This window comes from Salvia miltiorrhiza, chromosome 3, assembly GCF_028751815.1.
Source record: "Salvia miltiorrhiza cultivar Shanhuang (shh) chromosome 3, IMPLAD_Smil_shh, whole genome shotgun sequence".
In the NCBI taxonomy this organism is placed as follows: Eukaryota; Viridiplantae; Streptophyta; class Magnoliopsida; order Lamiales; family Lamiaceae; genus Salvia; species Salvia miltiorrhiza.
Window position 1 is genome coordinate 40,420,475 of NC_080389.1, and position 17,358 is coordinate 40,437,832.

At 39.8% G+C, this 17,358-nt stretch overlaps 1 protein-coding gene and 1 long non-coding RNA gene across 3 annotated transcripts; both read left to right on the forward strand.

Annotated features, from left to right (window-relative positions):
- The first annotated feature begins 4,565 nt into the window (after positions 1-4,565).
- LOC131016696 (uncharacterized) lies at positions 4,566-5,472 on the forward strand. Of its 2 annotated transcripts, XR_009099187.1 has the most exons (3): positions 4,566-4,747; positions 4,832-4,939; positions 5,312-5,472. It is a non-coding gene; the product is annotated as an uncharacterized LOC131016696 (long non-coding RNA). The 2 variants fall into 2 exon arrangements; XR_009099186.1 differs by lacking the exon at positions 5,312-5,472 and having other exon boundaries at positions 4,832-5,141.
- A 1,794-nt stretch (positions 5,473-7,266) lies between these two features.
- On the forward strand, positions 7,267-7,931 carry LOC131016697 (uncharacterized). Its single transcript, XM_057945399.1, has one exon. It carries the CDS (start codon positions 7,365-7,367, stop codon positions 7,740-7,742), a length of 378 nt encoding a protein of 125 aa, XP_057801382.1. The 5' UTR covers positions 7,267-7,364; the 3' UTR covers positions 7,743-7,931.
- The last annotated feature ends 9,427 nt before the right edge of the window (positions 7,932-17,358 follow it).

Consider the following 17,358-nt stretch of genomic DNA (forward strand, 5'->3'; position numbering starts at 1 on the left):
TTTCGCTTGGGCTCTAAGATGCCCAAAACCAAGGGAGAAAAAGAGTGACAATACTCCTTGAGGTTAAGTTTAGACTCGTCCGAGAGACCTCGGACATTCCAAACTAAGATATTCATAAAATCAGAATTTATTGGTCGGGACTTTTCCCGACTCCATTTCAGCTACCCAACTTTTAGCAGCGATATTATCCATTGAAGTGGCGCTAGCTGAGGAAGAATTAACAATCGTGAAATCACGGGGTTGCAATCCTGCAGCCACAGCCGATGTCATCTTTTGATTAATGTACTCCTCCACGGCTGAAGAGGAAGATTTGATCGGCTTTGGAGTCTGCTCCTGTTTACGCAATCTTCCTTTGATACTGTCCTCATGCACCTGCTTGCGTGCTTCTAATTTTGGAGGCCGTCCTCGTTTTTTGACTTGTTGCTCAGTCCCCCTTGAACTTGTTGAAGTGATATGCTCCACAACACGTGCCACTTTTAGTTTATTCTCAAGGATTCCACCAGCGTTCCGAGGTGGATTCTTTTCCACGACCAAGGATTCTTCCATCACGGCGGCGTTCTTATGGCAAGAACAAGAAATTTCCTTAGCCTTTTTATTCTCCTCCTCACTAGGCTGTGCATCTTCCATTGCATCCGTTTGTTGCTGCTCTTTCTCCTGTTCAAGCTCATGAGCTTGTTCATCAAATATCACCTCCTCGTCATCAGCACTCTCCTCAGAGACATCGGAATCTTCTCTCAATTCTCCCATTTCCTGATCTACTTCCTCAGTAACATCAGCTTTCTTAATTAAAATTTTCTCCAGGAGGTCAGGACCATAACTGGTGTCGTGTTCTTCCTCAGTCGAGAGACAGTTGAAGATATTGTTGTTGTTAATGTCAACATTCCCACTTTTAGGTGTCCAATGGGGTTCACTCTCTTTTGTTTTCCCCATGTCAGTTCGGTGTTCATTGTTTCCTGGGGCCGGATCAGCATTCCCCTTAGGTTCTTTACGAGCAGCGTTCTCGTTTCTTCGACAGTTAGCAAGAGAATGTCCCGTGATCTTACATTTAGAGCAAAATTGCGGGAGCTGTTCATATCCAAATTCCACATAAAAAGAGCCCTCGTCGCAGTTGACAAGCAAAGTTTCAGGTAATGGGAGTGAGAGATCAACTTCAATTAGAATACGAGCAAAGTGTCCGTACTCTCCATACGCTGAGGCCGCATCAACTTTTAGGGGTAATCCAATATGTCTGCCGATACCAGTAATGATTTCCGGATACCAGCATTCAACTGGTAAGTAGTAAATTCTAACCCATATGTGACATAAGAAAGAGATTTCACGGTAAGGATCAAACATCTTGACCCACTCACGAATTCGCATGGTGCCTTTCAGAAGATCCCAAATCGTGTGCTGCTTGGCCTGCATCTTATCTTCATCGCTGGAGAACTTTAGAGTGTAATACCCTTTCCCCATAGGGATGAGACTCCAGTTATTCTCTATAGCCCACAGCTTTTGAAGTTCTTGCTTTAATTCTAAGCTTGGCCATGGTTTGTCTCCTTTACGCAGCAACAAACGCCCAATAAGAGCATGCTTAAAATCGGTAACCTGTTTTTGGTAAATAGAAGAAGGTATATTGAAAGCCACTTCATCGCCTATTTTCTCCGGTTTCAACGCAGAAAACTTATGCGCAGGTATATGGGGCTGACGGGAAGGACGGAGCCCCATGGCCGCAGCATAGCTGGGTTTTGGAATAGTCGCCAAGGAAGTGTCAACAACTTCCACATCAGTCGGAATTCTCTCTGAACTTTTTTGGGGCGAAACCCTAGAAGGACCAGGGCTAACGTTGGAGTGGTTTTTTGGTGGTGGATCGAAATTGGAAGAAACTTTCGGAAGAGACCGTGGAGAGGACGCCGAAGCAGCGTTGCTGGTTGTGTGCGCCGGCGCCGGGGAAGCCATTGAAGACGGCAAAATTACGTGAAGGCTAGGGTTTGGGAGAGAGTCGTGTAGAGAGTCATGCTAGGGTTGTACAATCATCTATTTCATAATTCAATTCACAATCCATAATTCAAACTCATAGTGCACATAAATAAAGTTATAAAAGCATCCACAATGGTTGAGTAAGCTCCTTACTATATAGAGGGTGGACCACTTATGACTAAGGAGGCCATAGTGGGATGACTCATTATCTTACTCTATTTTTTTAGTTTTGATTTTTATAATTTACATTTAACTTTAATTGCACAAATTTAAATAACATAATTACTTCAAATTAAAATTACATTAATTTAAATTACTAAAATTTAAATATAAATTTAAAAATTAAAAAATTGAAAAAAATTACAATAAAAAATTACAAGCCCTAACATTTTCAGTTTTTCTTTACTACTCATTTAAAATAGAAGCCCAAATATTTTTAGCCCAATTATAATTTTAAAACCCTAAACTACTCATTTAACCTATCTCCTACTCCCGCGCAGCTGCTTCATCTTCACTTATTCATCCTCCTTCAATGGCACCGCAACTTCCAGGTAATATTCAGATTTTTTTTATTATTTTCTGCACATGTACCACACGCATGGAGGAAAAAAGCGAATGAGGCTTACTCATTTTTTGGAGTAATACTCGAGTAACTAGAGTGCCACAGTGGGCTTACTTGATCTCTCCCTTACTCGAGTAAGGGAGAACGAGTCACCACTGTAGATGCTCTACGTCAATAGCTTGCTCAAACTAACGATAATTTACATAATTCATCGACACACATAATAACTTAAAAGCATCAATGCTCCACAACGAATATCAACCAAGTCATCATCTCCATGCATATTCAATTTTAATAACTAAGTCTAAATCAATGAACTTATAATAACAATTTGCCATATTATATTCTAAGGTTAAATAACACAACAACCTCAAGGTTTTCCCGTATTTTTCAATTTCATCCCTCACGAATCGTAACTGGTATGGCAGACCTTATTGTATTGTTTTTTAAAATTTTCTATCCATGTTTCAGACGTCCGTTAATAGGCCGTCCAGTAATTAGTTTTTTTTTCTTTTTTATTTCTAACGCGAAAATGGGCCCCACTTATCGTTGCAACCCTTAATAGCGGATTAGTCATCCCCAATCCCCAATCTTATATACATGAACCCTTAAATTTTTACATTCCTCAATTTTTGAAGAATCAGACGATCAATCGTGAAAAATTTTCACGATTGAGGTTGGGGGTTCTCTTCCTTTAGTCGACGCATAAGATGAGTTCCAATATGTCTTGTAATTCGCGGGGCAGTTCGGCAAGTAGGAGTAAGAGCTCGCAGATGGATATAAACTATGAAGAATCAAGGTATTGTGAATGCGTATTTGAAGGTAGGAGGTTGAAAGCCCATAGAATGACTTCTTGGACCGACGATAATCCCGGCCGAAGGTTCTACGGCTGTCGAAACAGGAAGGTATTCAAGTACTTGTAATTTTGACGTCTTGGGCAAACTATAAATGCAATTATAATTTTGTTGTTAATGCTCCCTTTTCAGACTAAGAATTGCGGTTATTTCGTATGGCATGACGAACCATTGTGTTCAAGAGGTAGAGATGTTATCATAGAATTGAGGAAGGAGAACAAGAAGTTGGTGAATGAGTTGAAGCAAGCTAAGGAAACTGTAACCTGTGAATTGGAGGATGAACTGGAAAAGCTATGGAATATCATCCAAAAACTGAAGGAAGAAAGAAGAAAGAAGATTAGAGTGGCATATGTCATTGCAATCATATCTTGGTTGTTGATATTCCTATATTTATTTTCTTTTTAGTGTTAGATGATCTTCTTGTAGCCCACACTTTGAATGTAATAAAAGGATTTGCTTTGATCATCATTGAAGTGCAAGAACGTTAAACTGAAATGCACTACAAGAATGTAAACTGAAATGCAAAACTAACATGTTGCTTCTTCATAAACAACTTTGAATGGTAACAAAATCTGGATTCAATTTCAGGTTCCTAAATAAGACAAAAAAACACCATTTCAATTCAAAAGAAAGTCATAACAAAGCATGGTCTGGTAGCAACTGTTTCAGAGAACTGATTCACAAAAGACCTAATCCAATTACAATCTTGCATCACAAAAACACTTCCTAGTCCTGTGTAGTTGTGGATGCAGTTTGTGATGCTTGAGCTGTACTCTTGCCCCCTCCACTTCTCGTCCTTTTTGCTATGCTTTCATCAATGAGATGTTGTGTGGTCATGGATCTTTTCCCTTTCCACTTCAAACCTGGAGCTTTGAATGACAGTTGAGTAGGTAATCTAACTTTAGTTTCTTTTCCATTGAATCGAATTTGGCGCCCTGCTCTTGTGTTTTTTCTTATTTCTCTTTCATTTGGTATTGGGAATCTGACATTGGGATCAACTTCATGAGTAATCACTTCTTGAGGTGGCACCTCACACAAACTTCCTGGATTACTACTCTTCACTACTTGAATGTAGGCAGGTAGGTTAGCAAACTCCTGCTTGAAACTCTCCTTCAATTGTATAATCACAATGTGCTTTGCTCTTAGCCTAGGTGTCTAGACACCTAGGTGGCTAAAAATCACTTCTCATTTCAGTTCTAGAAAAGTCCATCACTTGAATCAGATTCGCTATTCCCAGATCCAAATTCCCAATAATAGTAATTTATTCAAGACTGCGATGAACATACAATACATAGCATTCAGAGGCAGGGGCAGCTGCGGTTGTGGTCGTGGTGGGCTACCTAGGCCGAAGGAACTACCTTTCGATCTTTTTCTGGTAACCATAAATATCCTACCCTTTTAACGCAATTTCATTATATGGCATAGTTTTGATCCGAATGCGAATTTCATTGATTGATAGGAAAACGAGTGTTTAGGAGCTGTGAATTACACAAAGAAGAAGTAAGAAAGTATTCTTAGTTACTGAATTAGTCACATAACTTACAGACCTTTTTCGAGACATATTAGAGTAAGTTTCCCCTATCCATTCCATCCATTCTTTGTTTTTTAATTGGCACTTTGCTATCTAAATCTATCTGTTGATGGAAATTTCTGCCATGATCCGAGTTAAGATTTTGGGACTTTGTATGATAATTTGGATGATTAATGCTTATCAATTTTGTATAAGAAGACCTGATGTGAGTATTTTTCATTGATAAGGAGACATGATATGAGTATCTTTCATTTAAGCTTTCATTAGGGATATGATCATGCAATGGCAGATATATATCTATTCAAAACTATATATATTTTTATATGATGATGAGTGGTAGCACGAAGGCAGCGCGATGCGTTACTTCTCAACTGTCCTCATGCGCGGAGGCGCCACTACTTTTTTCAGTAATACTGCCAAGTATGCGGTCGAGAAGTGGATGAAGTTCCCGGTTCTAGCTAGGATCGCGCAACGCCAGTACAACAGGAGGAGGGGAAGCTTAACGACGGATCCCTGCCGGTGGCGACGGATAACAAGGGGATAATCTTCGGGGTGGAGATGGAACTGCTTTATGCTGCAAAAGGTCGCCTAATGGACTGTCAAGGCACTCAGATTTCCTACTGATATATTTATTCAGAGGAGGTATGGATGCCGTGCTATGATGCTTGAGACGGTGGCAGCCGTTCCTAGCATGGTAGGAGGGATGCTGCTGCACTGTAAGTCCCTGCATTATCGTCTATTAATGTTGTCGAATGAAGACAACAAATTCATATATAGTGTGTATCTGCCTTCTACGGTGGCAATCTGCCTTATCTTCAACTTTCTTCAACTTCTCCATTCTAAAAACATTCAAGTTATAATTGTATTTCTGATTTTCTTACAAAGTTGTTGCATAAAATAAAGTTTATAGATGTATAATTATGGTTTCAAATGCAACATTTGAAGTATTAAAAGCGCTTTTGATCAACTGGTTTTTTTAATATTATTATACTAATAATTTCATTGAGTTTGATTCTCTATATCTTTTTGTCTCTGTAACAACTTTTGAAGATTGTTGGGTTAAGTAATACTCCCTCCGTGCCAGCTTTTAGTATCCAACTTTCCTTTTTTGGTCATCTCATATTTTAGTATCCATTTCTATTTTTAGTAAAAGTAGGTGGGGTCTTACTCCACTTTAATTATTTTAACTCTCACATAAAATATGAGACTCTTATTCCACTGACAACACATCAATCACTTTATTAAAACACGTGTCATTCTCAACAGGATACCATCGTGTAGTCACCGTGTACACAAGACACGGTCGTGTAGCCACCATGTACAACCATCGTGTGCACAATTTTATGCACACGATGACTGTACACGGTGGCTACACGATCGTGTCTTGGCCTTCGTGTGCACAATTAGTGGTATATATAAGTGCACACGATGGTTGCACACGGTGGCTACACGACCGTGTCTTGCCATTATGTGCAAGTCGTAACTTATACTCTTTTATTTAGGGGTGTTTTAGTCCTTTTATTGATTTTGGTATGAAAAACTTATACTCTTATGGATGGGTGTAAAAAACTTCTATGTTTTATGCTTTCGTATAAAAAGATATATCCTAAAGTTGTTATATTAAATTACGGCTATTAATTTTAAATAGAACAAATATGAGTTTTTATTTATATTTATTTATTATGGCGCATAATACTCTATAATAATATGTAATGTTAATTTTAATTATTAAATAATCTTCAATTTCTTAATAACTATTATTATCATAACATTTTATATAAAGTTGAAAATTTGCGTTTTCAAATTTAGGTTTTTATGGTGTAATTGATGTGAATTATTTTATTTTAAAAGATATTTTTGCATTTACTTTTATTTTAATTATCTTTATTATTTATATTTATTTATTTAAAACGTATCGTTTAATTTCAGTGCTTGTTGTGCATCGCACGGGAAGATGTACTAGTTCTAATTAAATGTTAATAATAGTCCAAAAGGGAAATCGATCATAAATATTAGAACAATTCAAAAAAAATAAACATGTCATGAATACTATGAAGGACGGTGAATTTTTTAGCCCCCAAAGACCTATAAGTCCGCCTAACTTTTTGAGTGGATTTTTTTCAAGCCTTTAATTTTCAGCCAAATCTTTTCTCAAAAAAAGAAAAAAGAAAAAAAAATTCAGCCAAAAATACAATCTTAAATCAGGATACTCCGAGGCAGGCCAATGAGATTGACCAATTTTGACTACTCTAATCTAACTAGAAGATATTAAAAAACGAAATTGATAAAAAAATATAAGCATTTCCTATTTCAAAACCAAGACCAGAAAGGCATGAATATTCCTATTCATAAGGAGTTAGTGATCTATCTTCACTACTCACATAGTCACATCGCCTCCTCCGCCATAAACTACGTAACTCACTACTTCAAATCAAAACTCTCTCTCTCTCTCTCTCATGAAATGATCTTCAGATTCCTGAATTCCTTACCCGAATCGCTCTCCTCCCCGACGTACCCCCTGATGCTCTACGCCGCAGCTTGGACGGCCATCCTGACGGCCACAGTGGCGGTGGCGTCTTTCACGCCGGAGTGGGCCTTCGTCTCCGCTATCAGTCCGTCATCGCCGTTATCTCAGGCGTGCCATGGGGCGGGATCCGTCAGGCTGCCGTTGGACATTCCGCCCGAGGACTTCTGCCTCGCCGCGCGCCTCTTCAAGCGATCCAGAATAGATATGCTCGTGCCGCCGCTCTTCGCCGCCGTCATCGTCGCCGGCTCTGCCTGCGCCGTCAGAGCACTTGGCTTGTGGGAGGCCGACGACGAACAACCGCCGCTGTTATGAAGTATGGTTAGTGGGAGCGTCATTTTCTTCCCCTAATTTGGATTCCAATCTATGTGGCAAACCACGTCTTCACCATAAATTTTGGTTTTGTTGCCTCATTTTATATTGTTTTCAGCCTTTATTGATTCATTACGTTTTAGTGCTGTTTTCCATACTATATTCTATTTTAGAAATATAGATATTGATCACCGACTTGAAATTGATAATTTGTTTTGTTAAAAATTGTTTGAATTCGGCCTAATTGACGTAATTTTTTTTTTTTTGAGCATAAAAGGGTAATATTATATCAAATCAGGATCAACATTATCTAAAAGCTAGTTTGAAAATATCGACAGATCATACATCATCAATCCCAATAGTGAAATTCGCTAACTATGAATAGCTAAATTAGCTTTCCTACGAACATGAGTGCTCCTTCAGTAAGAAAAAGCGGAATATAGATTCATCACAAAGGGAATCCATACCCTTATGTTCGGCATGAACAACATGCATGAATGGCCAGCAAAGAATCCGAGAAAATCATAATCGATCCAATGTGATGCTAAATACTGTAACCAATCCCCAAAAGCATAGCGTGGAGCTCTCCCATCAAAGTAGTATTAGTGACTCCAACCCGCTCTGCAACAGCCGCAATAATCGACCCCAAATGATGTCTAATAATAAAGGCGCCTCGGAGGAACCCACCTCTTATCACCTTCCTTAGGTAGGTAGCAGCTGCAGCTGCACTCGAGCTTCACCAAAGAGTTCACAATAGTCAATCATCTCTAATCCCTCGTGCACATAATTATCATGCTTTACATCACAGAGGAGACGCCATATCCACCAAAAGCAAATACATAAATGTGATCTTGTCTTTTCAAAACCGCCACCAAGCAGAATTCTTCCATTGCTTCTTAACAGATTCCCAGAAGATTAAGCAATGCACAATGGTTCCCCAATCTCTGCGACACCAAAAACAAATGCCTAATTGACAATCAAGTAAACTGAATTTAGGATTAATTAATTGACTGTAGGTCCAAATACTATAATCAAAATCTATTTTTTTTCATATATTATAAGATTGGTGCCAGAATACATAAATTTTCATTATTTCTAGAATTTTCCTTGAATTTAAATTTCGGTTAAATCGAATTTGATTTGACACCAAAATTTTAATATTTGACTGGTGATATGAAATTGTAAATGACATAATTCCTAAACTTTATCCTTGTGAATCAGAAATTCATTCCCAATTTTCTCAAGGTAATTAATCGAATTTCTATGACAAATTTATATATCCTCACCTTGTATTCCAATAAAAAGTGCATAAAGGCCTAGAAATGCCTTTGAATTCATCTAAGGAAGGCCCCGGAATTGTCATTGCAGTATCAAACCATGAATATTTCGGGGGAAAAAAAATTATTACGTCCAATTTGCTATAAATTAAAAAGATGGGGCACTATTAAAACGTCTCAAAAATCAAGTTAAAATTACAAATTTAATCAAAATTCACTACAATTTTTTTTGCCAAATACCTATTAAAATTACCAAGGGCAAGTTTGCCCTCGGTAATCTGACTATTTACCTACGGCACGAAACACGGGTTGGATATAGGACCTATACCGATGGCACTCATGCCGCCGGTAACTACGTACCGACAGTAACTATCGCCGGTAAACACGACGTCGTCGATAGTTATAAATTAGTTTTTTAATTATTATTTGTTTAAAACTACCGGCGGCAGGGGCTGCCGGCGGTTATCGATGGCACATTACGCCGCCGGTAACTTGGAGCGGGTTGCCTAATACCGACGACACCTACCGTCGGTAATTTAAAAACACAAAATCAGGCAGAATATTCCCTAACAGCCCATTCGCGCCGCCAGCCCCCTCTGTTTGTTATTTTATTTGTTAATGTATTTGATGTGTTGTATTTGTAAATTCACATAACTGGTTGAGTTGAACATTTGGTAGTTAAGATAGTGGGGTTATGTTGCCGAAATTTCGTTTGATTCAAGTAATTTATGATATTTGATCGTTCTGCATTATTGGGTCTATGCTTATGTGAATGAATTTAAAACAGATAAAATGTCTCTTCGTAGAGGTTTTCGTGGGTCTACTGGGTCTGAGCAGGAGGGACAGACCTCTTCAGGGTCCGGGCTGTACATTTCTGGGACTCCTGAGGGTTCCACTCCCCAGGCCACTAGTTCACGGGCTAGAAGGCCCAGAGGCCCCTCAGCTACCAAGGTCAGGAGGGATTGGCCTAGGGGCGACAGAGGAAGGTATCTCTTTAGGAGGATGTCTAATGGGTAAGTATTTTAATTTAAATAATATTTCTCGTATAACAAATAATTTATTATATTACTTTTACATAATGGAATATATCCACAGTGAGTTGATGGAGCCATCGGGCATCGCAACCAACTGCTTAGGAGCATTTAGGAGGATTCAGAACCCAAGCAGGTACATTTGGAAGTTGACTCCGCCAGGGGTGAGGAACGCGTACTGGGAGGAATTCAAGGTAATCGAATTTCTAGTGCATATAAATTTATCATTATATATTGTTAAAATGTTATATATTACTCCATCCGTCCGCCAAAAGTAGACCACTTTGGTTGGGCACGGGATTTAATAAAATTGGTGATGATTTTGATGTAGTGGAGAAAGGGTCCCACCACTTTATGAGATGTGTGGTTGAGATTGAATTTGGGGTAGGTTTTTTTGTAAATAAAGAGTGTTTGTAAGGATAAAAGATTAAAGTGGGTGGTGGGACCATTTCCATAAGAGGAAAGTGGTCTACTCTTTGCAGACGCCCAATATAGTAAAAGTGGTCTACTTTTGGCGGACGGAGGGAGTAATTTAATCATTTTTTTCAACAGAAAGAATGTGTTTGGGCGCCTGAGGATGAGCATGATGTGAAGAAGATGCGGAAGCAAAAGGCCCGCACTAGGTACAGTGACACCATGAGCGACTTGAAGAGTCGCCTCAAGGAGAGGACTGAGGCTGCGCAGGAGATGCCGATACCCCTGGGCTGTTGGGAATTTGAGATGCAACTAATTCCGCCCTGGATCTAGTGTGACGCAAAATTTTGGATATCGACCGATATGAAACGAGAAAAAAAAATGACACCGATATTTTTAACGTGGTTCGGCCAAACTGCCTACGTCCACGGACCCACACCAATATATTAGAGAATCTCAAAAGGAGGAGTACAACAAAATACCACACTGTATTTTGTATCTGCCTACGCAGAGGCTATCTCTCAACTCACTTTTATCACTCGTGTATAACTTCCACACTGAAGTTTTATCTCACAAGATTTTTTCTCTCTCTATTTCTATCTCTCTCTAGATAGCTATGGTTGTGATTTTTGGTGTTGTGTTGTTGTATTTGGGATGCTGCAGAAGATGTTTATTTATAGGCAAATGGTGGAGGTGGTAGGTGGCAAATGGTGGTAGGTGGCAAATGGTGGAGGTGGTAGGTGGCTACCTACTTCCATTTTTTACTAACAATCTCCCACTTGAAGACTGATTTCAATCTGTCTTCACACCTCGATCAACGCAGCAGCCTTTCTGTCTTTGTTATTCTAGCAAACCAATTGAAGCTGAGCACAACTTCAATTTATCAATGGTTACTGCCTTTGTAAGCATGTCGGCTGGATTTTGAGCTCCTTGGATCTTTTCAAGTATTAACACCTCATCCTCCAACAGAGATCTGATGAAATGATAACGAAGTCCAATATGCTTCGTTCTAGAATGAAATGCTGAATTCTTTGCCAGATGTATCGCACTCTGACTATCGCTGTGCAAGACATTCTTCGTCTGATCAAAACCCAATTCTGCCAACAACCCTTGTAACCAGATCATTTCTTTGCTAGCCTCGGTGATTGCCACGTACTCTGCTTCTGTAGTGGATAAAGCAACAATCTTTTGTATCTGCGAGATCCAACTAACAGCAGTCGTGCCAACAGTAAAGACATAACCGGTAGTGCTTCTCCTGCGATCTACCTCACCGGCAAAATCTGCATCTACAAAACCTTGTAGTGCAACATCACCTCGTCGAAAACACAAGCATCTATCAATAGATCCACGTAGATATCTCAATATCCACTTTACTGCTTCCCAATGCTGCTTTCCTGGATTTGCCATAAATCTGCTCACAACTCCCACTGCATGAGCGATATCTGGTCTAGTACAGACCATGGCATACATCAGACTTCCAATGGCTGAGGCGTAAGGAATTTTAGCCATGAAGTCTCTTTCCTCCTTAGTTTTTGGAGAATGCTCTTTGGATAGGCGGAAATGGTTAGCTAATGCTGAGCTAACCGGTTTAGCACTGCTCATGTTGAATCTTTGCAAGATTCGATTGACGTAGTTGGCCTGAGACAACTGCAAAACACCTTTTTGCTTGTCTCTGTAAATTCTCATCCCGAGAATTTGCTTTGCTTCTCCTAAGTCCTTCATCTCGAACTCCGCTGAAAGCTGCCTTTTCAACTTCTTGATTTCGTTCAAGTCTGAGCCGGCTACTAACATGTCATCAACATAAAGTAGCAAGATGATATAGCTGGACTCGAACTCTTGAAGTAACAACAATGGTCAGCATTGCACTTCATGTAGCCATTTTTCTGCATGAATCCATCAAACTTCTTGTACCATTGCTTCGGAGCTTGCTTCAAGCCATACAGGCTCTTTTTCAACTTGCACACCAGCTTCTCCTTTCCTTTGACAGAGAATCCATCTGGTTGTTGCATGTATATTTCCTCCTCTAAGTCACCATTGAGGAAAGCAGTTTTCACATCTAACTGCTCTAGATGCAAGTCCTCCGTTGCAACAATACTCAGGACCGATCGGATTGTTGTCAACTTTACAACCGGAGCAAAGATATCTGTGTAGTCAATTCCTTCTTCCTGTTGGAAACCTTTGACTACCAATCTTGCCTTATATCGCTTTGAACCAACATGCTCTTCTTTGATTCTGTACACCCATTTGTTGTGTAGAGCTTTCTTTCCTTTGGGCAACTCAACTAGTTCCCACGTCATATTAGAGATAAGAGATTTTATCTCTTCTTTCATTGCAAGCTCCCACTTGACAGAATCTCCGACTTGACATGCTTCTTCATAGAATTCAGGTTCACCAGCATCGGTCAGTAACATTTGATTCATGTACTTCCTGTTTGGAACATGAGGTCGAGATGACCTCCTGGGTATAGGAGTTGGAGCTGGAACTGGAGACTGTGGTGGATCAGCCTCAGAGTTGGGCTCCTCCGTCTGCAAACCTTCATCTGTTTGCTTTGATGTACTGCACTCTTCAGTATCATCTGGATCAACGTATGTTGGATCGTCACTTGTTGTGTCGGTGGACTGCACTGCATTCCTGTCCTTGTACATCACATTTTCATTGAATATGACATTCCTGCTTCGAATGACCTTCCTGTTTTTGTCATCCCAAAAACGGTACCCGAACTCATCTCCACCATATCCAATGAAAGTACATTTTAGTGATTTGGAGTCGAGCTTACTCCTGGCATTATCACTAATGTGTACATACGCGACACAACCAAATACTTTCAAGTGAGAAAGTTTAATTTCTTTGCCGCTCCAAACTTCCTCAGGTATTCTGTACTCCAATGGTACAGATGGCCCATGGTTAATGAGATATGCCGCTGTGTTGACAGCTTCTGCCCAAAATTGTGTTGGCAGTCCTGCATGTATCCTCATGCTCCTAGCTCTTTCTGTCAACGTCCGGTTCATGCGTTCTGCAACTCCATTTTGTTGTGGTGTCCCTGGCAACGTCCTTTCTAACTTGATACCGTCCTGGTAACAAAATTTCTTGAACGCCATATCTTCGTATTCTCCACCATTATCGGATCTCAACTTCTTTATCCGTAAGCCAGTTTCATTCTCCACCATGGCCTTCCACTTCTTGAACGCCTCAAACACCTCTGACTTGTGTCTCAAGAAGTAAACCCACACTTTTCTCGAGTGGTCATCGATGAAAGTCACAAAGTAAGACTTTCCGCCATTGGATGAAACTGCTGCTGGGCCCCAAACATCTGTGTGGACTAACTCAAGCTTTACTTGCTTCGGAGTTCTACCACTGGTTTTGAAACTCACCCTCTTCTGCTTCCCGTAGATACAACTTTCGCAAAAGTCTATATCAACAGACTGAAGCTCTAGTAGTTTCCCTTTCGAATGCATATACTTGAGCCCTTTCTGGCTCATGTGCCCAAGTCTTTGGTGCCACAGATTTGCATTCTTCTTGCTATCAGCAACTGCAATTGTCACACACGCATTCATCGTTGTGTATAGGCTTCCAGTATCCTTGCCACGTGCAAGAATCATTGCGCTCTTAGTGATTTTCCAATAATCACCAGAGAAGTGTGTATCACATCCTTCTCTTGACAATTGCTTGACGGAGATCAAGTTCTTCCTCAACTCTGGAATGTGTCTCACGTCCTTCAATTTCCATACAGATCCATTGAGTTTGATCTGTACTTCTCATATGCCCACCACGCTGCATGGATGATCATCTCCAAGATATACTTCTCCGAAATTTCCCGACATGTAATTTATGAAGGAATTTCGATTCGAGGTGGCATGGAAAGATGCTCCAGAGTCTATGACCCAATACTCGGCCCTTTTCTCCATGGAACATATCAAGGCATCGCCTTCTTCTTCAGCCACAACATTGGCTTCGGTCTTTGTCTCGTTTCCCTTTGAAGGTACTTTACACTGCGTTCTGTAGTGTCCGACCTGACCACAGTTCCAACATTCAACAGACTTTGATTTGTTGGAATTCTTGTGGATCCTGGAGCTCTGCCTGCCATTCCTTGACTTGCTCCGTCCACGCCCTTGACTTCTGTTTGAGTTTCTGCCTCTGCTTTCTGCATTTAAAGCGGCACCTGAAGTGGAGACTACATCTGACTGCCTCCGGATCTCCTCGATTAAGATCATGCTCACGACATCATCGAACTTCATTTTGGACTTACCGGCAGAGCTGCCAATGGCCGTAACTGTGCCATTCCAGCTCTCAGGTAACTGCCCAAGAATTAACAAAGCCCGAACCTCATCATCGAATTTGATGTCCACCGTGGTAAGTTGGTCCGTCACTTCGTTGAACTCGTTCAAATGTTCTCCAAATCTTCCGCTCTCCGTCATTTTCATATTGAACAATTTCTTGATCAAATGAACTTTATTTGCTGCAGACGGCTGCTCGTACATGCTGGATAAAGCTTTCATGAGAGACGCTGTTGTCTTCTCATGCTTTATGTTGAAGGCGACTGACTTTGATAAGGTCAGTCTGATTGCGCCGAGTGCTTTTCGATCAAGCACCTCCCACTCGTCGTCCTTCATATCCACTGGCTTTTCCTTCAAGGGCTTATACAGGTCCTTCTGGTACAAGTAATCCTCCATTTGCATTTTCCAAAATCCAAAATTCACACCATTGAATTTTTCCATTTTGGAAATTTTATCGTCTGTCGACATTGCTCCCACTCGATCAAAAAACACGATAATTTTCTCAAAAAATTCGTTTCTGATGTGGAGGTTCAGTTTACACTGCAACCACAGAGCATACTAAGAATTTTAAAAGAATAATTACCGTTGCGCACGAAACACTGTTCGCAAAATTTACTATTCACGAATTCACTATTCACGTGAATAGTACCAGCGCAAGAAAAAAAAAATTTCGCCACCAACGTGGCTCTGATACCAGTTGTTGGGAATTTGAGATGCAACTAATTCCGCCCTGGATCTAGTGTGACGCAAAATTTTGGATATCGACCGATATGAAACGAGAAAAAAAAATGACACCGATATTTTTAACGTGGTTCGGCCAAACTGCCTACGTCCACGGACCCACACCAATATATTAGAGAATCTCAAAAGGAGGAGTACAACAAAATACCACACTGTATTTTGTATCTGCCTACGCAGAGGCTATCTCTCAACTCACTTTTATCACTCGTGTATAACTTCCACACTGAAGTTTTATCTCACAAGATTTTTTCTCTCTCTATTTCTATCTCTCTCTAGATAGCTATGGTTGTGATTTTTGGTGTTGTGTTGTTGTATTTGGGATGCTGCAGAAGATGTTTATTTATAGGCAAATGGTGGAGGTGGTAGGTGGCAAATGGTGGTAGGTGGCAAATGGTGGAGGTGGTAGGTGGCTACCTACTTCCATTTTTTACTAACATGGGCATGACTGACGATTTCTGGACTATGCTCAAGGCATACTGGGCGCATGAGGGTGTTCAGGCAGTTTCTCGGCGAGCGCGTGCGAACCAGTTGTCTGAGCCCGATGGACCCGATACACGTTGGAGGGTCTCAATCCACTCGTATCCTACAACAGAGTTTGGTTAGTAATTATCAATTAAGTTCTTAAGTAACATATATATATATATATATATATATATAAGGGCTAAAATAAGAGCATTTCTTAAGATATAAAATAAGAATCATTTTCAGCCCTTAGATCATCAAAATCTGCAGTTAATTCGTAATCCTGTTGGATGGATTTATGGTCCTGAGTTCGAATCCCAAAGGTAGCAAAAAATTATTTTTCACAATTCATACCTTTATACAGCGAATTCATACGTGTTCAACATAAAATTCATGCATTTAAAATTGCTCTTATTTTTTATTTTAAGATGTGCTATCACGGTAGCCCACCCCTATATATATATATATATATATATATATATCGCAAATAATAACTTATTTATCTTCTATACATGTATGAACAGATCTTGGAGAGTGGACTCTCGCTGACTGCACAGAACTATAACACCTTCCTCTGCCTCCACACATACCCGGATGGAAGTTATGTGACAGAGAGGGATGCGAGACTTGATGTAAGCATTTAACTTTATTCAAATGTTAGTAATATATAGTGAAATGTATTTATTTTCTAACAATTATGCATTGTTATGTATCAATTAGGAGAAGATTCGTTGCATTCCTGAGGAGACAAGACAAGAGGACCTGAACGAGATCTACTGAGAGATCGTAGAACCCGGGAGGTCACGACGGTACGGCACTGGAAGTGTCGGTGTGAGCCAGGTTAGTAGAGGGTCTACTAATAGCACTGGCACTTCAGGAATGTCTCAGTAGATGTATGAGGCACGAATCTCCACGCTGGGGGAGCGGTTGGCTGCAGAACTAGCAGCACGTCAAGCCCTCGAGGAGAGGATGGCTATGTTCGAGCAGTATATGAGGCAGCCGGGTCCTCAATCCCCTATTCATTAGGTCTCCGATCCTCAATCCATCGTCCTGACTTCTATGTATTTATATTTTGTTGAACTATTTATTTCATGTTTTGGAACAACATTACCCTTGCACTTTGTTTTTACATTTATGTTTTGTTGAACTATTTATTTCATGTTTTGTAACAACATTGCACTTACCTATGCAACGTATGCAATTGAGTTCAAAATACATTACAAATATCAAATTAAAATACTTATGGGGTATAAGCTAGATTGATTAATAATAATAATAATAATAATAATAATAATAATAATAATAATAATAATAATAATAATAATAATAATAATAATAATAATAATAATAATAATAATAATAATAATAATAATAATAATAATAAATCAATAAATATTTTTTTTGAAATAAAAATACCGAT